Source organism: Chiloscyllium plagiosum, unplaced genomic scaffold (assembly GCF_037043375.1).
Source record: "Chiloscyllium plagiosum isolate Xiang-an unplaced genomic scaffold, Cpla_swu_hap1 HiC_scaffold_9, whole genome shotgun sequence".
Lineage (NCBI taxonomy): Eukaryota > Metazoa > Chordata > Chondrichthyes > Orectolobiformes > Hemiscylliidae > Chiloscyllium > Chiloscyllium plagiosum.
The window spans coordinates 55,405,757-55,431,093 of NW_028270147.1; the positions used below are offsets into that span (position 1 = coordinate 55,405,757).

At 39.8% G+C, this 25,337-nt stretch overlaps 1 protein-coding gene across 7 annotated transcripts in view; it reads left to right on the forward strand.

The window, feature by feature from the left end:
- The window catches only part of LOC122554382 (disabled homolog 1), a 697,887-nt gene that overhangs the window by 438,653 nt on the left and 233,897 nt on the right, over positions 1–25,337 (forward strand). For all 7 annotated transcript variants that reach the window (XM_043699303.2, XM_087990639.1, XM_043699302.2 and 4 more), the window contains one exon: positions 14,831–15,047. In XM_043699303.2, coding sequence (XP_043555238.1) covers positions 14,981–15,047 — 67 coding nt within the window. In that variant the 5' untranslated portion in view covers positions 14,831–14,980. The remainder of the gene's footprint in view (positions 1–14,830; positions 15,048–25,337) is intronic.

Sequence of the window (25,337 nt, forward strand, 5' to 3'; positions counted from 1 at the left end):
TTCTAATACCAGACTAAACTACATAGCCTTCATTGTACTATCTTCCATGTGCCTATCCAAGAGTTGCTTAATGTCCTTAATGTACCTGACTCTACTACTACTGTTGGCAGTGCATTCCATGCATCCTCCACTCTCTGTGTAAAGAACATACCTCTAACATCTCCCCTAAACCTTCCCCAAATTACCTTAAAATTATGCCCCCTCATGATAGACATTCCCACTATGGGAAAAAGTCTCTGCCTGTCAACATCTTGTACACCTCTATCAAGTCACCTTTCATCCTTCTTCGCTCCAATGAGAAAAGCCCTAGCTGCCCTAACCTTTATTCATAAGATATGCCCTCCAGTCCTGGCACCATTCTGGTAATTCTCCTCTGCACCCTCTCTAAAGCTTCCATATCTCGATGCTCCGAAAGCTAGTGTGCTTCCCATTAAACCTGTTGGACTATAACCTGGTCTTGTGTGATTTTTAACTTTGTACACCCCAGTCCAACACTGGCATCTCCAAATCATTTCCAATAATGAGGCGTCCAGAGCTGAACACACTACTCCAAGTGTGGTCTAACCAAGGCTCTATAGAGCTGCAGTATAACGTTGCAGCTCTTAAACTCAATCCCCCAGCTAATGAAGCCAATTTATCATATGTCTTCTAACAATCCTATCAACTTGGGTGACAACTTTGAGGGACCTATGGACATGGACCCCAAGGTCCCTCTGTTCTTCCACGCTGCCAAGAATCTTGCGTTTAACCCTGTAATCTGCATTCAAATTCAACCTTCCAAAGTGAATCACTTCACACTTTTCCAGGTTGAACTCTCTCTGCCACTTATCAGCCCAGCTCTGTATCCTGTCAATGACCTGTGGCTTCCTACTACAGCCCTCCACACTATCCACAACTCCACCAATCTTTGTGTCTCCTTGGTTCGCTGTGGCAATGAAGGAGGCCGAGGATGGACATGTCGGAGAAGGATTGGGAAGGAGAATTGAAATGAGCAGTGACTGGGAGCTCAGGTAGGCCTTGATTAGCCCAGCTGAAATGTTCAGCGAAATGTTTCCTTAGTTTACGTTTGGTCTCAATGATGTAGAGGAGACCACATTGGGAACACCAGATGCATTAAACTAGGTTGGAGGAGAGGCAGGGGAATCTCTGTCTCACCCGGAAGGACTATTTGTGGCCCTGGATGGAGGTGAGGGGGGTTGGTGTGTTGGCAGGCTTTGCATCTTTAACGATTGCAGGGAAAGGTACGGTGGGGATGTGGCTAGGGGTTGGTTGCTGGGGAGACTGGCGCATACCAAGGAATGACAAAGGGAATGCTCCTGGTGGGAGGCAAGAAGGGGGGGTAGAGAGGGGAAGATGTTCTGAGTGGTAGGTCTAATTGGAGTTGGCACATGCATTTCCTCAAACACTTGCTGTGTTCTTCCAACTTCCCAGTTGTCTACTTTGGATTCAAGCATGTGCTGTGTTTTTGTTGTCTCTCACTTGTCAGCTAAGCCTGGATATTGTTCAGATCTTTTGCATTTGGACACAGTCTGCTTCAATATCAGGGGAGTTGTGAATAGTGCTGAACATTGCGCTATCATTACCAAGTATCTTCATATCTGACCTTATGATGGAGGGAAGATCATTGATGAAGCAGGTGAAGGTGGTTGAGCCTAGGACACTACCCTGAAGAATCCCTGCAGAAATGTCCTGGAGCTGAGATAGCTGACTTACAACAGCCACAGCCATCTTGCTATGTGCTGGGTATGATTTCAACAGCAGAGAATTTGCCCCCAGTATGCATAGGCATTCATTTCAGATTTGCTAGGGCTCCTTGATGCCACACTTGATTGACTGTGGCCTTGACATCAAGAACTGTCACTCTTTCCTCATCTCCAAAAATGAGCTCTTTTGTCCATGTATGAGCCAAGGCTATTATGAGGTCAGGAGCTGGGTGGCCCTGGCAGAACCCAAACTGGTCGTCACTGAGCAGATGCTGTTTGATAGCAGTGTTGAAGACAGCTTCCATCTCTTTATTGATGATTGAGAGTGGACTGATAGGGAGTTATTTGCTTGGGTTGAATTTGCCCAGCTAATTTGAGTTCAGGAGAAACTTGGTTTGATTGACCATAAGATTTTCTTTTGCAATTTGCTTCCTATAGTTGTCCATCACTGAATATATTCACACCAGGCTGCTAATGTATTTTTAACAAAAGAATGTTACACAAAAGGAAAAAGGTAATTATTTATGAAAGATACATTTGAAAAATCTGATCACAAGCAGCAAAAAGAAAGCTTTAAACTTGTTTCCCATTAATATCCTTCAGACACTCAACCATCTAAGATTTTCAGCTTTCAGAGTTGGCACATACTGAACTATATCCAACTGTAAGGATACTCTATGTTATTTTATGTCCATGTGATCAGAACTAAATGTCTCTAGTAAAGCAAAATTATGTGTATTCTGAAAATCTGAAATTAAACAGAAAATACTGAAATACTTTGTAAGTCTGGCAACAGAGAAAAAAAGGAGTCAACATTTCAGGTTGATTGCTTTCATTAAATCCAGATATAACCAGAATCAGATATTTGTGCATATGTTTCTTCATGGTGTTCAAATGGTAAGCAAGAAAACATTCAGGGAATTATGCAATTCCTTCACAGTAAGATTCTTATACACAACAACAGTTTTATCACACTCACTTAGCACAATTAGTACAAAGCATTGTTGTGCAGCAATAAACAACATGCCACATTTCCCCCATATGCTTACATTTAGCAAAATAATATGTCACTGTCTCCCAATATTTCTATTATCTTAAGAATTTTTTTTGCCTTTACTGGCTTGATTGCCTCACAGGATGTTTTAATTAATTGATTTCCAAGTCACTATATCTTATTTTGCTCAGTTTGCACCCAAAATTAAAAAGTTTTAGATGTGTTTAAAATGCCAACTTAGTTTAACTACTTGCTTATTAGTTACTGTGAAGAAAACAATAATCAAGACAAACTCTTCATTGTGTTAACTACCACGTATCTCAGAACAGTTCTTCTTTTAATTACAGACCTCAGACATTTATAGGGACTTCCCCAATCTTGCGCTGGTAGATCATGTTGATGAATGGAAGAAATTCCGTTGCATTGAATAGCTATTTATGATAAATTTCAGCTTATTTTGTAAGGTTTGGAACTTATGTCCAACCCTTAGAAGGGACAGAGACTCTCTATGTGAGATTTCCCTTCATCCCTGCCCTTGTGGGGTCTGACATAATACTGGAAGGCTTGAACATCTTGTAAGAAGGAGCACTCTGACCTCCAGATGTTGCGTTGAGGTTCAGGCCTATATTTTTAGAACATGGCTGTTATGCCGCTGCCTACATCTGGAGACAGAAAGTGCTTATGAATTCAGTGACTTAAGAATTCTGACAGCTGCCTGCCTACACCACTCTGTCCTTGCCCTGGGCATGCTGCCAGCTGGCTTGTTCACCAGTTCATCCTTAGAATTGTATAAATGCTTGTGAGACCATAAAATTATTAATTCATTCAGCCAGTTGCTCTCAAATCTTATTCTTCTGTGAAAGCAATTAAATTCACAAGCTATTTGTAACTTTGTTTTCCTTGTTACTATGCAAGAAAAGTTCATTACTGATATTTACCTTATTGAACCATCATAATGAGTGTACCCAGAGCACCCATTCACCACCCTATTGTTGTATCTTGTTGTTTTCTGATTAATTCTGGGGTCTATTAATTGGAAATCTATTGGAAGTCTTAAAATAACTCCTGAAGGAAGAGTAACTTTGCTGAACCACCACATTGAAAACCCTCCCAAAGTTATCTTTATCTTTCTATAACCAATACACTCCTCATTCTACTTTCATTGTTTAACTTGAAGCAATATTTTGGATTGTCTTTTTTCATACCACCTTATCTAAGTATCTTAAGCATTTCCTTTCCAGGCTGCGAAATGTATTATTCTCCAGCCTTTCCTGATAACTCAGATCCTGACTCTTGAAAAGAGTCTTGTGTATTTTCTTTGCTTTGCTTCCAATACTTGAATGACTCTCTTGACAGTCAGCATTGAACACAGCAGGACTAAAGCAGGAGATTGTTTAAAAGTTGCAAAAATTGCAGATGCTAGAAATCAGAAGCAACAACAGAAATTTCTGGAAAACTTCAGGTCTGGCAGCATCTATGGAGAGAAATCATTGGAGATTCTTTTATCTGTATTCCTCTGACTTGTATTCTACCAATCTGTTTTTAATTACACCATATTGATAGCCATACTTACAGTTGTCTAAGGTTTAAGGTCAGGAATTTACTCCTAAACCTTTCTACCTCTCTTCCTAGCTTTCCTCCACTATGTCTTTGCCCTTTTGACTTGTGTCATATTTTGTTTTATAATACTCCCTTGAATTACTTTGAGACATTCTGTTATGTTAAAGAGAAAATTGGACAAGTATGTCTTTGCTTGATGAGATGGTTAATTAGCTGGGTTATTTGTGAATTGTGGTGACTCGTTTCCAATTTTGGAATGTTTGGAAAGAGTTACCAAAATCATATCACAACCCCCATCAAAATTGACAATAAGATTTGAATTCCACACATCTATTGACCAGAGTTACCATTGGTTGTTTGAGAACATGATGCTATTACTTGCGCACTCCAGCCTCCATTTACTGCCCATAAAATGCGATCTCTCTCCTTTAACTGAAATGCTCTTGCTTCCCTCTCTGTTAGATTATTTCATACATCACTAACTGAGTGATTTAAATTTCTCTCCTTTTTGATCTGGTTGTCATTTTGAAATAGCAATGCTTCTCTTCCCATTGCTTTAAAATTGTGCACATATTGAATTGCCTTTTATGCCAGCATCCCTCAATAGTCTTCCAAAGTCACAGTTTATCCAGCATTAGAAGAAGGTGCTTATTGCACATGATGTGCAAGGAGATGGTGCAATGACAATCGGAGTTAGCATTCCGTGGGGAATGCAGCAGAGACTGGTAGTCTCCATGATCCTACCAATTAAAAAGGTGCGATGTATAGGGGAATTCCTTTTACCTCATTGTAAAGGTGCTTTCTATTAATATATGTAGCTTCTAACATGTGCAGGTGCATTGCAGTATGTGCCCAATTAATAATCTTAAATTGGTTTGCAATGTAATTCTAAGCAGTGTCAAGATTATTTAGTATATGTTGTCTGTTTTAAAGCGGAGGTTGACTCCCTTCTAAGAACGGAGGAGAAAGTGAGGTCTGCAGATGCTGGAGATCAGAGCTGGAAATGTGTTGCTGGAAAAGCGCAGCAGGTCAGGCAGCATCCAGGGAACAGGAGAATCGACGTTTCGGGCATAAGCCCTTCTTCAGGAATCAGCCCTTTCCTGAAGAAGGGCTTATGCCCGAAACGTCGATTCTCCTGTTCCCTGGATGCTGCCTGACCTGCTGCGCTTTTCCAGCAACACATTTCCAGCTCCCTTCTAAGAACTAAAACCAAAACACTGAAAGAGGAGCACCTCACCCTATAATCCATAAATTGTGTGAGAAGTGGTATAACCTGCTTTTCAGCAACTTCTAGTGGTTAAATAAAATAAATCACTTCTCTCCAAGGCCCCAAGGGAAACTTCCATATCCGCCACAGATTCACCTGCACCTCCACCCACATCATCTACTGCATCCGCTGCAGCCGGTGTGGCCTCCTCTATATTGGGGAGACAGGCCGCCTACTTGCGGAGCGATTCAGGGAGCACCTCTGGGCCACCCGGACGAACCAACCCAACCAACCTGTGGCACAGCATTTCAACTCCCCCTCCCACTCCACCGAGGATATGCAGGTCATTGGACTCATCCACCGCCAAACCACAACAACCCGACGGTCGGAGGAGGAGCGTCTTATCTTCCGACTGGGAACCCTCCAACCGCAGGGGATGAACTTGGACTTCACCAGTTTCTTCATCCCCCCTCCCCCCACCTTGTCTCAGCCGGATCCTTCCAGCCCGGCACCGCCTTCCTGACCTGCAGTCTTCTTCTTGACCTCTCCGCCTCCACCCTACTCCGACCTATCACCCTCACCTTGACCTCTTTCCACCTATCACATTTCCAACTCCCCTCCTCCAAGTCCCTCCTCCCTACCTTTTATCTTCTCCTGCTGAACACTCTCTGCTCATTCCTGAAGAAGGGCCTGTGCCCGAAACGTCGAATCTCCTGTTCCCTGGATGCTGCCTGACCTGCTGTGCTGTTCCAGCAATAAAGTTTCAACTTAAATAAAATAAATCCCTGACACTCTCAACAAGTAAAAATGTATTTATCTAACTCTGACAGTGAACAAATTAACTAAACTATTAGCTAACCAAATAAATCCCTCTAACTGCTAACTATTAACTGACTACTAATTGACTCAAAGGTAGAAGACAGAGAGTGGTGGTGGAGGGTTGTTTTTCAGACTGGAGGCCTGTGACCAATGGAGTGCACAAGGATCAGTGCTGGGTTCACTACTTTTCATTATTTATATAAATGATTTGGATGTGAGCATAAGAGGTATAGTTAGTAAGTTTGCTGATGACACCAAAATTGGAGATGTAATGGACTGTGAAGAAAGTTACCTGCTAGCACAAAGGGATCTTGATCATATGGACAAATGGGCTGAGGAGTGGCAGATGGAGTTTAATTTAAATAAGTGCAAGCTACTGCATTTTGGGAAAGCAAATCTTAGCAGGACTTATACGCTTAAGGGTAAGGTCCTAGGGAGTAATGCTGAACAAAGTGCAGGTTCATAGCTCCTTGAAAGTGGAGTTGCAGGTAGTAAGGATAGTGAAGAAGGTGTTTGGTACACTTTCCTTTATTGGTCAGAGTATTGAGTACAGGAGTTGGGAGGTCATGTTGTGGCTGTACAGGACATTGGTTAGGTCACTTTTGAAATATTGCATGCAGTTTTCATCTCCTTCCTATTGGAAGGATGTTGTGAAACTTGGAAAGGTTCGGAAAAAATTTACAAAGATGTTGCCAGGGTTGGAGGATTTAAGCTATAGGGAGAGGTTGCATATACTAGGGCTATTTTCCCTGGAGTGTTGGAGACTGAGGGGTGACCTTGTAGAGGTTATAAAATCATGAGGGGCATGGATAGGGTGAATAGACAAGGTCTTTTCCCTAAGGTGGGGGAGTCCAGAACTAGAGGGCATAGGTTGAGGGTGAGAGGGGAAAGATATGAAAGAGACCCTAGGGGCAGCGTTTTCACGCAGAGGGTGGTGCGTGCGTAGAATGGGCTGCCAGACGAAGTGGTGGAGGCAAGTATGATTGCAACTTTTGAAAGGTATCTGGATGGGTATATGAATAGGAAGAGTTTGGAGGGATATGGGCCGGGTGCTGACAGGTGGGACTAGATTGGATTGGGATATCTCTTCAGCATGGACGGGTTGGACTGAAGGGTTTGTTTCCGTGCTGTACATCTCTATAACTCTATTCCCAAATAAAACAAGATTCTAATGGTATACTCTTCCAATAAATGCGAGTCCCACTCATATACAAAATACAGAATTTAGTCTCTCAAAACTACTGGCAGGTTACATATCTTCTGGAATGTTCTTTTCCCCCCTTCCAATGATTCTTCTCTCAGGAGAACCTTTTCCATCATTGGTGCTGTTATTATTTACATGGTGCTTTCTCTATTACTTAGATGACTGTGAGAGCCAATAATTCTCTCTGAAGATCTGAAGGCTGTTAGTTCTGTTGGATGGCAGCTTGCTCTGGGATCTTTGTCTTACTGTCCCCTTCTTTTATACCCTTGATGACATATCAATATTTCCTATGATAGGATTGGTTCCATGTCAAAACCATCAGATTTAAATTTAACAGGTTTTTGATATCTAAGTGTCTGGTTCAAATTGATTGCCAAAATTCAAAAGCTTGTTGTCTTGATTATAACTGCTGCTTGGCCTGTTAACTGTACGAAGAGTGTGGTGCTGGAAATGCACAGCTGGTCAGGCAGCATCCGAGGAGCAGGAGAGTTGATGTTTCGGATAGAAGCCCCTCATCAGCATTCCTGATGATCAGCAGTTTGCACATTTTACATTTGCACAACCTTTGGAATGAGAGAAACTAAAACAGATTAATGTATTGTATTTTAACTCCTATAAATGGATGTGTTGGGATTGGATCAGACATTTAAATTCAAAAACAGAAAAAGAGCTTAATCTGCTTCAAGATCGCACACTTTTGCATTTAACAGAGTGGGAAGTGATGGGAACATAATCAATCCAATGCAAGAGGCAAGTCCTCTAAATTAGTGCTCTGTGAGCCTTCATTTTACCAGAGATTCTATTTTTGTCTCGTGTTGGTCAGGTATCTCAGGCTTGGGGAAACCTGACAGATGAAAGCAACTGAGGAGCAACTGCTTTACACATCCAGCTTAAGCTAAAAATCCTGCAGAACTGCCCCAAACTAAAACTGAAAATGTGCTTTTTAATTTTTGGGTTTTCTCCCAAGCTCAAAACGCCCAGAATCTTTTGTTGAAAAGCTTAATGCACTACACTGTTGCTTTGCTTGCTCATAAACTCTCCCAATGCAAACAAAAACCCATTACACTGTAAGAAGTCTTTCTCTCATGCTGTGTTTTAAAAGAACTCACCATTGCTACAGAAATGCTTACTAGTTAATCATTATACACAGGAAGCACATTTTCAAATTCAAACTCAAATATCCAAACTCAAAAGTAAATAGTATTAAAATGTACATAAATTGGAGATCTTAATCATATAAGGCTAAAATCAAGGCCAACACTAGTTTTGATGCAGACTCTATTTCTCCCTCCGTGGAAGCTGCCAGACCTGTTAAGTATTTCCAGCATCTTTAGTTCCTTTTGCCAATTTTCTGCATGTACAGATTTTTGCTTTTGTGTTAAAAACAGGAAGTGCTGGAGAAACTCAGCATCTCTGACAATACATGTGGAGAGACAAACAGATTTAATGTTTTGAGTTCAATCAGAGCTAAATATCTGCTTTAACCACAGTACTTTGCTTTTATTTGCTTTTGTCTTATTCTTATGGCCACTGACTCAAATTTGTCCTTTATTCCTTGCAATATAGGTGGCATTAGCAAGGTTACATTTATTGTTCATTCCTCGTTGCCTTGAGGATTGATATGTCTTTCCCTTGAACTGTTAGAGTCATTGTGACAACAATACCTCAGAATACAGTCAGGTGGATTTAATGCAGAGAAAAGAAGGACATAGCATATCCAAGTCAAGGTCATAGGTGACTTGAAGGTCTTTTTCCTTCTCAATGATATAAGTTGCAGGAGAAGATGGTGCTGCTAATAGCTTTGTTGAGTAAGTTGTTGCAAAGTATTGTTTTAAAGACATGATTGAAAAGAATGAATTACTATACTTATTGCCTGAAAATCACTGTCTAAATCAGAAAGTTGTTATAGTGGTCACCAAGAATCAGGTGGAATTTTGTATTTTTCTGCACAGAGTCAGAATTGCCTTAAGTCTTTTGAAAGTTCTAAATGAAATGAAATACAGAACTGAAGATGCTGAAAAACTGAAACAGAAACAGGAATTGCTGGAGAAACCCAGCAGGTCTGGCAGCATCTATGGAGAGAAAGCAGTGCTAATATTTCGAGTGTAATGATTCTCCTTCAGAATGGTTACTGGACTCAAAATGTTAATTCCGCTTTCTTTCTACAGCTGCTGCCAGAACTGCAGAGTTTCTCCAGCAATTTGTGTTTTTGTTTGAGTTAAATGACCGTGGGTGAGGTACCCTCTCAAAATGATTTTCTGAGATAAAACTATCTGTGGAATTTACACTACTATTGCTTGTGCACACCCAAAACTCAAAGGCCAGTCTTCCTGTTACTGAGTGACACTTAACAAAGTGTTTTGTTGAGGAACTTGTTCATCATAAGTAGATGACAACAATCATCATTGATTCCACATTGTGTGGCAATGCCTTCTAACTTTGACTCACTTGGGTGGACAATAGAAGTATTGATCACTGCAGATAATTCATTTTATTGACGCCAAGATGCAAGGAGAAACAGTCAGTCTGAAAATGAAAAGCACAAAAAATCCCTTTCTCCTTCTATTTTTAAAATCTCAAACCTTGCCTGCTGTCATGACTATTCATGTGCCCCAAACAGAAATATTTTTAAAGAACCCAGCAGCTACTGTGTCCAGAAAGACAATTAAATTGTCTGTCTCAATCTCAAATCACCTTAAGGTCAATACCAAAATGAGTTTAGCCTGGATCTACCCAAGTTATCAAGAACTGGATTGCATTAATGTTTCTTGGATTCTAACAATGTCCCTTAATATTCCATCCCACTTTGTAAATTTATTTTGTATATGTAAACATGAGTTTGTATGTGTGATAAGCGGAGTATTTTTCTTGTTTCACCGAAACTGGCTTAAGGACAATCAAAGCAATCTTCTTTGTTTCACAAAACAATCAAGAAAACCTTGCTTTATGTACTTTACAGCTAAAGCACATAACATTAAACAATCACCGAATTGGAAAGCACAGACATTAAAAAAGTCAAACGAGAAATGGGAAAAGTGGGAAGTTGTTCTTCTCACCGAATGTCATAAGATTCAATACGTCATAAACACTGAAACTACAGCAAGTCATTGGTGGAAGGGATGAAAATTGATTCCCCTGGCAGTAGTATTGAACGTACAAACTGTGTGTGTGTTACATAGCTCGGGATGTAATGATAGTTCTCCCTTTCTGATCTTAGCTTGTTGATCCCAAAGGCAAAATTCTTGCTTTTCCAAAAAAAAGCAGCCCCATTCTCAGACTCATCAACCAGATATAGACAAACTCAGTCTTCATTTCTACAGTTTCCGATCTGATTCTCCATTGCAGCCTTTTAGTTTCTCAGTCTTGGTAAGGCTACTCTGGTCAGTATGAACTTTTCTATCTTGTTTGTTCTCAAGTTAACATTTTGATGTATTCTATTTTTACCTCTTTTCAAAGTTTTCCCCTTATCCATGTTTTTCATCAAAAATGCAGTAATGCGTACAGTTCTGGTCACTGCATTATAGGAAGGATGTGGAAGCTTTGGAAAAGGTTCAGAGGATATTTACTAAGATGTTGCCTGGTGTGGAGGGAAGGTCTTATAAGGAAAGGCTGAGGGACTTGAGGCTGTTTTCGTTAGAGAGAAAAAGGTTGAGAGATGACTTAATTGAGACATATAAGATAATCAGAGGGTTAGATAGGTTGGACAGTGAGAGCCTTTTTCCTCACATGGTGATGGCTAGCACGACGGAACATAACTTTAAATTGAGGAGTGATAGATATAGGACAGATGTCAGAGGTAATTTCTTTACTCAGAGAGTAATAGGGGCATGGAACACACTGCCTATAACAGTAGTAGACTTGCCAACTTTAAGGGCATTTAAATGGTCATTGGATAGGCATATGGCCAAAAATGGAATAGTGTAGGTTAGGTGGTCTTCAGATTGGTTCCACAGGTCGGCACAATATCAAGGGCCGAAGGGCCTGTACTGTGCTGTAATGTTTTATGTTCTAATAAAGCCTCTTCACATACTGACACAGAAATTCATCAAAATGATGCATCTTTTTGTTAATTCAATCATTTTTGAATGCAATACAAAATTATTCTTTTAATTAGTAACTAGCCAATTTTGGCAGGTATGACACATAATAAAGGAACACCAAAAATAAAAATAACCTACATATTTTGCATTTGTCCTTCAGCACTGTTAACGGTGGTTGAGATTTGTCCTATATTGACTGCTAATAGTTTCATTGGTAACAACATAATGAACACAGTCACAGCAATTGTCACAGTCAATGCAACCTAGCAGGAGTGTCACACAGAGTAATAAATAGTTAGGAGTTGACAGCAAGGACCACTCATTATTTCACGGTTATCAAATAAATTCAGATTTTCTTTGCTGTTAGTTTTGCAACCCTTAGATGATACACAGTCATTGTTATTCTATTTATATTTTGAAACAACGAAAGGTTCCAATCTTGGATCGAGTGGTCAGTTATCAGTTAAAAAATATTAATGAAATGCTGGTGCATAGAAAAAGTCAGCAATCAAATTTCTGGATGGGTGACAGATTGTAATTTCATAAGCATAGAAAAATTATATTGATTAACAGGAGGTATAAATAATTTAATAGAAATAAACCTAGTTAAATATCATATAAATAAATTCAAAATAACATTGTAATTGTTGAAAAGATTGTATTATTAAAAAGGAAAAGTTGGTTTAATTTATTATCACTAAATAAACTATGCCCACTATGGTGATATTCTGTGCAGTCAGCTCTGATAGCTCAGTCAATCAAATATTATGTAGTCCTTAGGTTTGATTTCAAGCTTTTAGTGTGATAAAGGAGTAATAGGGCAATATGGGTGCTATGATTGAGATTAGTGATCCAAGACTTGAGATATGAAAAAACTAGTTAAGTGAGCAGAAAAGAAGAATTAGATCCTCATTACAATTTAGTAATCCTCAACTGTAGAATGTGCCTTTGTGCAGTAGCGAAAGGCAGGACTGAGTTAGCCTGCCAGAGCTCACTCTCTAGGCCAAACGTCCAAGCCATAGTGAGATTGCTGAAAAGGAAATGTTTAATCAGGTTTGTGCATTGCAGGTGAGAATATTGTCTTTGTTGTATTGCCAACCAGTAGTTTGTGGCTACAGTAAAATAAATTCTTGTCTTTAAAAAAATGGTATATTGCATGATAGCAATCAGGTATAATTTACATTAATAAATTAAATATTCTTCCTAAGACTTTTGGAAGAACCTTAAGATAAGGGCCCATGGTGTTAGAGGCAAGGTACTAGCATGCATTGAAGATTGGCTGTCTGGAAGAAAGCAGAGAGTAGGGATAAAAGGATCTCAGGATGGCAGCTGGTGACTAGTCGTGTTCCACAAGGGTTAGTGTTGGGACTACGTCTTTTAATTTTATCCATTAGCAATCAAGATGAAGGAACTGAGGACATTCTGGCTATGTTTGCAGATGATATAAAGGTAGGTGGAGGGACAGGTAGTTTTGAGGAAGCTTGGAGGCTGCAGGAAGATTTAGATAGGTTAGAAGAGTAGGCAAAAAAGTGGCAAATGGAGTACAACGTAGGAGAGTGTGAGGTCATGCAGTTTGTTAGGAAGATTAGAGGCATAGACAATTTTCTAAATGAGTAGGAAGATCAGAAATCTGAAGTGCAAAGGGACTTGAGAGAATCCTGGACTGGAACTCTCAAGGTAAACTTGTAGGTTGAGTCGGTAGTTAGGAAGCCAAATGTAATATTGGCATTTATTTTCAGAAGACTAGAATATAAAAACAGGAATGTATTTCTGAGACTTTGTAAGGTTCTGGTCAGACCACATTTACAGTATTGTGAGCAATGTTGGTCCCATACCTCAGGAAGGAAGTACTGGCCTGGAGCAGATCCAGAGGAGTTTCACGAGAATGATCGTAGAAATGAAAGGTTTAACAGAAGAGGAATGTTTGAGGACTCTGGGCTTATACTCAATGGAATTTAGAAGAATTTGGGGGGGAGGTGAGGGATCTAATTGAAACTTAAAAAGTACTAATTGGCGTGCACAGAGTGGATGCTGGGAAGATGTTTTCATTGGCAGGAGAGACTAGGACCTGAGGGCACATCTTTCGAGTAAAAAGCAGACTCTTTCAAACAGAGATTAGAAGAAACTTCTTCAGCCAGAGAGTGGTGAATCTATGAACCTATGGAAGTCATTGCCACAGCAGGCCAGGTCACTGAGTATATTTATGCCAGAGATAGATAGGTTCTTGATTGTCAAAGGGATCAAATGTTATGGGGAGAAAGCGGGAGAATGATGTTAAGAAACTTATTAGCCATGATTGAATAGTGGAGTAGACTTGATGGGCTAAATAGCCTAATTTCTGCTCTTATGTCTTATGGTCTAACTATGGATATATGTCTTCATCCCACAATATCACAAGATATTCTGCCTTTCCCCACCCAAGTCCTTATGATATCATCAGCTTGTATGCATCTAATATAGTCTGCAACATTAGCCTTTTCAGAACCATTAACTTATCCAACAGGCTCTAATGTCTTCTGGGTTCTACCCCTATTAGATCTGTGGCTAGAAGGTCCATTCATGGGCCAAAACCAAATTGGTCCCAGCAGGTTTACTACATGGGGAGTGTGACAAGCAACTGGTTTTCTGCTTATAGCCACTAAGCACCTACCAAAGGACACAACATTAAAATGGAGAAGCTGTAGCCTACAACTCTCCTTGTTGTCAACTACCTCCACCTCAAAAATCTCCTATTGACATCACTTACCCTTGCTTGGGCCAGTGACAATTTTAAAAATCAATGGATGTCCTACCATCAGTGGCCACTGGGAAGGTGATAGCACAGCCATTCAATAGATCTGCTATTCTCTGTTTGGCTGGAAACTCTTGGTGGAAAGGATTCGCCCCTCCCGGTCCTTGATTTCAAGGGAGAGTGCTTCCTTGTTAAGTGAATCAGTGGCTTTTAATATAGTGGGCCTGTCTTAAAAGAGGTGGGCTTTTGACAGCTCCCCACTGGCAGGTAGGACCCTTGTTGCCTCCCATAAATATCACCATAGTGATAGCTTATGAGGCTATAATACGATTTGATTCATTCAGTTCGGACAAGGAGGGGATAAAATGTAAAAAAAACTGGGAATCTAAATTGAACATTGCTTTGTGAGTTGCAGATCATGTTAAAAATACACCTTTTTAAAAAAATTTATGTCGCAATGTTTAGTGATACATTTCTGTTTATGATTAATTTCTTATCAAATAGTCTAACCCTGTACTCAAAGCATGTGAATTTAAAAAATCTAAAATTGTGATGTTTCTCTTCTCTTGCAGCTCTCAGCAGAAGTGACTGAAATGCGCTTTCTGGGATAAAAGCCACTGGTGGACTGGTACATATTATCATAGAATACTTATAAATGAACCTGGTTGTGACATTGTATCTGCGTGTGCACAGTGTGTGAAGAGGACAGAGTATTAACTAGGATGTCAACGGAGTCAGAAATTCAACAGGTTGTCAGGGCCGGCACGAGAAAGGAATCCAAAAAGAAAGGTAAACTGTCATTGTAGTTGCTTCTTCATACAACCTAAACTCGGGCTCCCTGAATTACTAAATAACCCTCAGTGCAATAATTCACAAACTGCTTGAGAAATCTATCATGCTCCACAGGAACAGTTGCAACTGTTGTTTCTAAGAAGTGGTCTCCTGTATTTAGCGTATTATGTCCTTTTCTGGAGTTTATTGAACTCACTAGGATGGTAATGGAAATAATGGCCCTCAGTATCTCCAATCTTGATATTAGAAAACTAAGTATCTGATGTGATGTGGAGGTGCTGGTGTTTGACTGGGATGGACAAGATCTGAGGTGACACGATGCCAAATTTTAATTCAATAGGTTTATTTGAAATCACAAGCTATGGATCGCTGCTACTTCATCAGGTGAAGTGAGAGAGAAGCACACAGGCTCAGAACTTAGAGGAAGAAAGATCAATAGGCAGAAAGATCGAAAGATCATACAAATAGAGTAAATGGAGTGTTGATAGGCTGAATAATAAGTCTCTGTACATGATCAAAAGTGTCAGATGGTGTGAGTAAAGTGTCAACAGCTGAATAGTAAGTGAAGGGGATGACCTATAATCCAATTAATTAAGGCAGAGAGATAATGAGAAAAAATTAAAAATAAGGTGGTGCTGGAAACAAACAAAACAGCTGGAATAACATGACAGGTATAAGAGTCACATGCTGAGGGTCTAACCAAAGTAACAAGTAATCCAACACTGTACTAACTAATGAAGGATAATCAGTAATGGAAAGATGACAGGAAGACAAGTGCCAAGGAGAAGATTAGGCTCAGATAGATTATCTCATCCTCGATTGATAAAACTTCCAAGTAAAATTATGATCTTCTGAGGAAAAGGAAGCCGAGTGATATGGTGAAGATCTGTTGGAATCTGTAGTACTATAAACCCATTGAGTACATCAAATGCCGAAAGGAAACATTTTTCAGTAGAAATCTTTTGATTAAAGAAAAGGAATCCATTCTTTATCTTAATCCAATTTCCTCTGATACCACATGTTTTTATTCTGAAACTGCATGTGTAGATTTAAAATAATTGCCTTTTAATATGATTATTAGTGTTTCTTATACCAGATGTGTAAATATCCAGATTTATATCTAAAGACTTCTTTTGATCACCGTGATTGTGTTAGTTTTTTAACAGCTGTCTACATAATGCTTATTTTGTGTTAGTCCTATTTAACAGCCGTGAATTTTAGGGGTGATTTGAATTCACTTTGATCTGATGGGAAAGTAGTGGGAAAACAGTTAATATCAATTGGTCAGAGTATTGAGTATAGGTGTTGAGAGGCCATGTTGCAGCTGTACAGGAGGTCGGTTTGGCCACTTTTGGAATATTGTTTGCAATTCTGGTCTCCCTCCATTCGGAAGAATGTTGTGAAATTTGAAAGGGTTCGGAAAAGATTTGCAAGGATTTGGGGCGGCACAGTGGCTCAGTGGTTAGCACTGCTGCATCACAGCACCAGGAACCAGAGTTCGCTTCCAGCCTCCGGTAACTATCTGTGTGGAGTTTACAAATCTTCCCATATCTACGTGGGTTTCCTCCGGGTGCTCTGGTTTCCTCCCACAATCCAAAGATGTGCAGATCAGGTGAATTGGCCATGCTAAATTGCCCAAAGTGTTAGTCAGAGGTAAATATAGGGTAGGTGAATGGGTCTGGGTGGGTTACTCTTTGGAGGGTCGGTGTGGACTTGTTGGGCCAAAGGGCCTGTTTCCATACTGTAGGGAATCTAATCTAATCTAATCATGTTGCTAGGGTTGGAGGATTTGACCTATAGGGAGATGCTGAAGAGGCTGGGGCTGGAGCGTCGGAGGCTGAACGGTGACCTGAAAGAGGTTTATAAAATCATGACAGGCATGGATAGGATAAATAGAGAAAGTCTTTTTGCTGGGGTGGGAGGGTCCAGAACTAGAGGGCATAGGTTTAAGGGTGAAAGGGGAAAGATATAAAAGAGACCTAAGGGGCAATGTTTTCATGCAGAGGGTGGTGTGTGTATGGAATGAGCTGCCAGAGGAAGTGGTGGAGGCTAGTAGAATTGCACCATTTAAAAGGCATCTGGATGGGCATATGAATAGGAAGGGTTTGGAGGGATATGGGATGAGTGGGAATGGATTAGGTTGGGATATCTGGTCGACCTGGACAAGTTGGACCGAAAGGTCTGTTTCCGTGCTGCACATCTCTATGACTCTAAGTAGGTTCGTTTCCTAGACTGTTCTCACAAATTTAAATACCACATTGGCTTTGACAGGGGTTGCAGGGTTCACCAGAGTTGGGAAGGAGCTTATTAATAAATTTTAATTGGAAAGTAGTTGATCAGCAGCTTTAAAATTAGGCCTCCCAGTTAAAATCTGCCAGCATTTTGAATAATAGACAGGAATACTGGCCCAGCGTCAGTGGCTTCCCACAACTGGTTAAAATAAAGTCTCTACTAATTGTTTCCTACTCAACTACAAGTGGTACATATATCCATAAATGAATAGCATATTGGATGATGTAATGAGTTGGTGCCTTTTTCTTAATCTCAAAGTACAGAGTTCAAAACAGGTCACATTTAAATGTCCTTTGTTACTGATGATTTAAAGGTCTGTGAAATGAAGTCGAGGCTCTGAGCTTCAGCCCAGTTACTTCTATATTTATAGCACAGAATATGTTGCAGCACTGAGATTGATATATTAACTCAGAACATCAACCTCCATTTCATCATCAATGCTAATTGTGAATATTTTAAAAACAGATTCATACGCAGGGTCACTATCTTGTATTGCTTGCAATATCTTCTCTGTATTCCTGACAGAGCTCTAGATTTTCAGCCCACAATTGTGTACAATACTGGTGTTTTTGATCTTAGGTGGTGTGTTTCGAACAACTGGATTGCAAATCGATTGTGTTAGCTACTACATTGGAGGTGGGTAGAAAATGTGATTTTTAAAAAGAGATTCACAGAGGGTTTATCCAATCATCACCAATCTGGGCGGGGCTTGTTGGGCTGGATTCTCTGTTTGGTGTCAGGACCAAATGTAGATCCCAATTCTGAATTCAGCTGGGGATAGTGATTGTTGAGGACTGATCAATTAATTGTGAGAGGGCTTGTCATCCAGTTGTTTACAGTGGGTTGGCTGCGGATGCTGGAGGTCCGTTACAAAGTGCTGCCGCAATAAAATAAAACTGCAACCTGTCATTATAGATAAGAGGGAGAGAGGTAGCATTAAGAGGGCTTGTACCCTCTCAGCACTTTTAAAATTTATTAAATTAAAAATAGCTGCACTTACCAGACCACCATTGTAGAAGGAGGGTGATTTAAAACCTAGCCCCCAGTGTGCTGCTAGGATGCTGCACTCTTCCTCTGGCTCTGTTTTGGCCATTTGTAGTTGGTGTAGAAGTCAGCCTTTATCGGGCAGCCAGTTCAAGATATGATTCAGCCTCTTGGATGAGAATTGTTATAACCAGATCATATGATGGCAAGACCATAAGATGTTGAAGCAGAAGTAGACCATTCAGTCCAAAGGGGCTGCTCCACTCTTTAGTTAGGTTATGGTTGTTCTGGTAATTCTCAATTCCATTGTCTTGTCCTTGCCCCTTAACCCTTGATTCCCTTACTGATTAGAAATCTCTCTAACTCAGCCTAATGTACTTAAAACACTAGTCTCTTCATTTCTCTGTGGTAAGGAATTCCACAGATTCACTACTCTCTGAAGAAATTCCTCACCATCTCGGTCTTGAATGGGCAAAACTTTACTCTAAAACTATGCCCTCTGGTCCTAGTCTCTTCCACAAGGGTAACAACCTTTTCACATCTATCTTATCAATTGCCCTAAGCATCTTGTATATTTCAATAGGTCACCTCTCATTCTTTTAAACCACATGAGTACAAGTACAACCTACTCAACCTCTCCTCAATAGTCAGTCTCACCATAATGCCAGGACTGTATATTATTTCTTAAATAAAGACAGAAACTGTCGAGTATTCCAGAATGATTTAACAAGTGTCTGGTATAGTTTTAGCAAGGCCTCCCTATTTTTATACCCAGTTCCCTTTGAAATAAACACCGTGGTTTCATTTCCCTCCCTTTTATCTGCTGAACCTGGGTACTAGTATTTTGTGAATCATACGCAAGGAACCCCAAATCCCTTTAAGCTGCTGCTTAAATAATATTCAGGTCTTCTATCCTTCCTGCTAAAGTGCATAACCTCACAACTTCCTATATTATTATGCCATCTGCCAAGTTTTACACATTTGGTTAACTTGCTTGTATCCCCCTGCAGACTTCTTGTGTCATCCTTACTTCTTGCGTTTCCACCTATTTTTATGTCATTTGGAAATTTGGTGATTGTACATTTCTCTCAGTCCATATATATATGAATAATGGTGGCACTAACACTCATCCTTGTGGTACTCCACTAGTTACAGTTTGCCAACCTAAATATGCTTCCTTTATCCCAACTCTGTGTTTCTATTGGCTCATAATGAAGGCAGAGAGTTATAGTTAGAGTTTTAATATACTACCCCCAGCATCATGGACTGTCATTAAGTAATCTTATTTGAAGTACCTTTTCAAAGGTGTTTTGGATAGCCAAATATAATACATCTACTAGTTCCTCTTTATCTGAGCTACTTGTTATCTACTCAACAAACGGTAATAAAATTGTCAGGCATGATATTCCCTTCACAAAATTATACTGACATTGTTTGATTATCTTATGTATTTTCACTGTTATATCTTTTATAATAGACTCAAAATGAGGAGAGGGAATAAGACTTCCTTTATACCTCCCTCTAGGATGGTTATAACAATTTTTCAATTTTGTTTTGTGATCCAACACTATTAAACTTAAATTAACAGGTAATTAACTAGATCAACATGAAGAACCCAATCAATTTCAAGATTTCTTGAGTGAAATAGAGTCATAGAGATGTACAGCTCAGAAACAGACCCTTCGGTTCAACTATACCTTCTATGTTTACATCCAAATCATTTATATAAATGACAAAGTAGTGGACCCAGCACCAATCCTTGTGGCAATCCACTGGTCACAGGCCTCCAATCTGAAAAGCAACCCTCCACCACCACCCTCTGTCTTCTACCTTTGAGCCAGTTCTGTATCCAAATGGTGAGTTCTTCCTGTATTCCATGAGATCTAACTTTGCTAACCAATTCCCCATGGGGAACCTTGTTGAATGTCAAATAGAGGGGTTGCTTTTTATTATTACTATCCTGTAAGAAAATAATAAAAGAATTTTATTGTCAAACCCACACAGAAATATAGGTAAGAAATTTAAAAAGGTGCAGAGGGTATCAGCACAAACAGGAAAGTTATAACAATTAAACTTTAAAAGACTAACATTCCTTAAGATATGAGAATGAAACCAGGAACCTTAATTGCTTGTCTGTTGTCTTGTTTCCTCAGGGATGTTGGTGCTTGCAGATAATCTTGATTTCTAAATTAATCATTCCTTTCAAATTGTTTTTCACAGGCCATTAGTTCTTAATTGTAAAAGAGAGTGAGAAAGGGAGGTAGCTTTTCAGTATCCTTGCAGTTTTCAGTACTTGTTGCTTCCTTTCTCCATTGTTGGCCAAGGACTGCTGTTGACATACAATTCCTTTGTGGATTGTGGATCGTTGTTTCATTACAAGCTAAATAGTTGGAGGCACACTTTCACCTTTAAACGTGGAAATCTATCAAACAAGTGTGAGTAAAACAAGAGGTGATAATTCCATGTAGCTGGATTTGTATAATCTATGTAGATTGCCATTACATGGCATGTGACCATAGCATCCATTTTAGGTCAGTCGTATCCTTTATTAAACCATCGGTCCAATTCAAGCATTTCTCCAATATTAAATTAAAATTATGGAAATTGAATATTTACACTGCATCATCACAAAATCTGGACTGTGCTGGGGCACCAGTGCTCTTTGCCAACAGCTGGAATTCCCAGACCAGCTCTCATCTGTTCCTGCCTCTTGTACCGTTACATTTATATTTAATGAGAAATCCAAATAAAAAGCCAGGAGACCTTTAATAAGGTACTTCAAATAAGTTTACTCAATGAGAGTCCATGATGTTGGGACCATCTTGGGCATTTCACCTGTGACAAATTTATGAAAGCAGGAACTTTTCCAAAGTTGCAATCTTAACTTGAGTATAAAATTCAAGCTATTGTTTAACTACAGACCAATTTTGACTAGTTACCCTCATAAACCTGAAAATGACATCCCAGATTCTTCAGAATAGTCTTGCACGCAGACTTTCAGAAGTCTTTACATCAGGTAACACTGAAGAAAGCCCTTTAAAAATGCAGGAAGAGAAGTAGCCCCCATTTGCCCATCGAGTCTGCTATGCCATTTAATACATTTAATACAATCATGGCTGGTTGAGCAATTCAATGTCTGTTCCCCACTCTGTCCCCTTAATTCTTTATACCATTGATAATCAAACATTTATAAATCTTTACTTTGAAGACGCAAACCCATTCATTTAAATGGGAAATTTACTTTCCCGGCAGCCCCCGGTCCCTGGTTCTGGAACATTCCCTGTAATATGTTTAGACCATGGTAACCAGACCCGCGGGTACGGCAGTTGACCTGTATAATTAAAGATTGGTCATTTTTACTTCATGAATTTAAAGTGCTGAGATGGTATATCCATCTTGAAGTGACCTCTCTCACATAGTGATTGCAGAGATTCACCACCCTCTGAGTAAAAACAAATCTCCTCATTTCAGTCCTAAATGGCTGCCCTTTATATTTAAATTGTGTTCTATACTCCTCAGCATCTTAACTACATCAAACCTGTCCATTTGTTTAAGTACACTGTAGATTTCAATGTGATCACCCATCATTCTTCAAACTCTAGAGAATAAAGGCACAGGTTGGTCAATCTCTCCTCATAGGATAGTACCGCCATTCCAGCAAGATGTCCGATGAACATTCATAGCACTCTCTCAATGGCAATAAGGTATGGAATATGCTACAATATACATATATATGAATAATGTAGCATGTTCCATATATTATTGAGTCACTACTCCCTGAGGAAACTATTTTACATTGTCTTTTACTGATTTGTGTAAGAATCACAGCATTGCTGGTGCATCGAACACAGCATGAAGTCAAAAGTATTCTTACTAAGGATCCAAAACTCAGAAGATATTTGCAAGTATTTTTGTTTTAAAATACAATTACAATACTGAAGATGAAAGCAGACTGAGCAGTGCATGCGGACACTGCCAGTTCACTCTAGTGGTTAATCATTTACAACAATCCGATCTCTTTTCAAATCCATGAGTGTTCTGTTACTTGACTAGGTGCAAGTTGCATCAGTTTTTGGATGATTCGGAGATGCCGGTGTTGGACTGGGGTGTACAAAGTTAAAAATCACACAACACCAGGTTATAGTCCAACAGGTTTAATTGGAAGCACACTAGCTTTTGGAGCGACGCTCCTTCATCAGGTGATTGTGGAGGGCTCGATCGTAACACAGAAATTATAGCAAAGATTTGCAGTGTGATGTAACTGAAATTATACATTGAAGAATTATACAGTTTTTGGATGGACTCTCACCATGAGACCTTGTGAGTTTCCCACTGAATCTTACTGAACATCTCATTCACTACCTATCCCACCCCTATGGCATGCCTCACATTTGATTTTATCTCCATCTTATCATGCATAATCTCTGGACCAAACTACAACTGCTGAGATAGCCTAGAATTGACCAGCATTTTTTGCACCTGCGCCTACTTTAAAAGCCCATGTGTACCCAGACAAGCACTGTTATTTAAGAACTACCCTGCATGGTTCCTGACATGCCCAGGACATGACAGATACGACAGGACCTTTGTAGCAAGTGGTGAAGTTGCCAGGTTCCTATTCTGACTTCCATGTCGAGAATGCCTGGCTTGTTCGGCATGTTTGGCAAGATAAGGTTTGAATATTAATGAGGCAAGCTGAGGCATAAATCAGGCATTTCAATGGATGTAATCCCCCTCAGTTGGCAACTTGCCACTGCCTAGTGAGAAACTCACCACACCATTTGACCAAAACATGAAACATGCTCTTGATGTTGCAATGGGTCTCACAGGACTTCTCAACCGATTCTGCCACAGATCACACCATCATCAATGTTGCTCAGACCCCTATAAGATTCCGCCCTTATGTCTGATGTGTGTTATTGCAATTGTTTGCAGTGATCAGTACATATTTGTGTCATAATGACTTAAATAAAATTTTCTCTTTGTTGAAAGACAATACCTTCAGCTGTAGCATCATTAATCTGCATTGTCTAATATATGAATGAATGATGACAATAATGGGATGCTAATTGCCTTTAGTTTGTGATAACTATAAAGGTTCCTCAGGATGATTTACTATTTGCACCACTGAACAGTGCTCTTCCCATTCATCAACATGTTGAACAGCTGGGCAGTGTTCCACTCAGTTGTCAGTTTTGGCCCAAGAGCAATGAATGGAACGACATAAAAGCACTGACATTCTTTTTATAGCACTAGCTCTCAGCAGCACACCAATGTGGAGAACTGAGTAGCTACTTAATCAGCTATTTAATGTGCCGGTGAATGTTCAGTAATACAGTCCATGTTTGGTTCATGGTATCAGCCATACACATCCAGGATCATCACCTTCTGATAAACTGGCCTGTCAGTTTTAATGATTTATCGATTTACACACAAGACTGATCTCAAGTACATGCAGTGGATTCCTGATAAATTAGGACAGCTAATAAACTCTTATGTAGAAAGAGAAGTTGTGGGGGAAGCAGCTAGAAGTAGATGTACTTATTGCAGGCAACTCACACATTTATTTCAGAAAGAAACTTGTTGCTCCATTGGAACTGTGAAAGCAATTGATAATTGTTAAAGCAGTTCTGAGGTAGATTTCCTATATCCTTTGAGCAGGGAAGTACAATCACACCAAAGTAATAATCAGATTGAGCATTTCAATCTATCAATACTCTGTGTTGGTTACTGTTGACCAGAAATTGAAGCTAGCTAATACTGTACATAATACAGGTCAAGAGCTCAGAATTCTGACATTCATAATTCATCTCCTGACCTTTCAAAGCCTGTCCTTCATCTACACGGCACAAGTCAGGACTCTGATGAAATATTGTACTTGCATGGATCAGTACCACTCTAACAAAACTCGAGATTCAACACCATCAGAATGAAACAGAACTGATGGTCTTGGCATTAATGGTAACCATGCTGTCATCAACCGGTGATATTGGCACTGAGAGAATATTTTCACATTAGGCTCCTTATGGCTTACACCCACCATTCCATTCTATTGTTTTCAATGCTTTCACTGATCCAAATGTCTTTGGTGTACATTTCAGCCCAGTTTTCATCTCATCTTGTTCCTCTTTTGCTTCAATGTGAGCTCTGAGTGGCTTCCTGGGTAATGTCACTTGCATAAGATGACTCAAAATATGGAATTATTCATGAAGTTGCACTCATTGTCTTGACCTACATTGCTTTTTTACATTGCTTCTTTACCATTTGTTACAATAATGCAAACATGAGAGCAGGAAACATCGCACTGGACTTTACATGCTTCCATAGTGTGGATTTTTGCCAGGAATAGGGCAAAAATGGCAAGTACAAGCCATAATTTTCTTGGTAACTGCCACGCTGACCTCATTTTACAGGGCGTGAGTGGGGTATTGAATTTAGCAGGCCGTCTGCTACAATTAATAAGTAGGTAAAGATTGATTAGCTGTCTAAAAGCTCAGTTGACCACAATATTAACATACCCATGCCATAATATAATGTGGGCAAGAATTGGCAGTCCACTTTGTTTTAAAATGCTTTAAAAGGTTGGGAAGAAAGAATGGGTACTATCTTTGGAAGGTGCCCTTTGCACTTGAGACACATCCTTCCCAGAAAACAGTGCATCACATTCTTCCTCCTCTCCTGAATATTAACCTCTAATTTTACTTCCTTAATCTCCCTTTCTAAGATGCTCAAATCCTCCTGGGCCAATACCATTCATGGGCGACTGTCTGTCTGAGGTTTGGATGTTCTCCCTGTCTCTGCGTGGATTTGTGCCAGATGCTCCGGTTTCCTCCCACAGTCTAAAGATGTACGAGTTAGGTGGATTGGTCATGCTAAATTACCCATGGTGTTCAGGAGTGTGTTGGTTAATAAGTTAGCCATGAGAAATGCAGGGTAACAGGGATAGGGTAGGAGGATGGATTTGATTGGCATGCTGTTTCGAGGGTCAGTGTGTTTTCATTGGGCTGAATG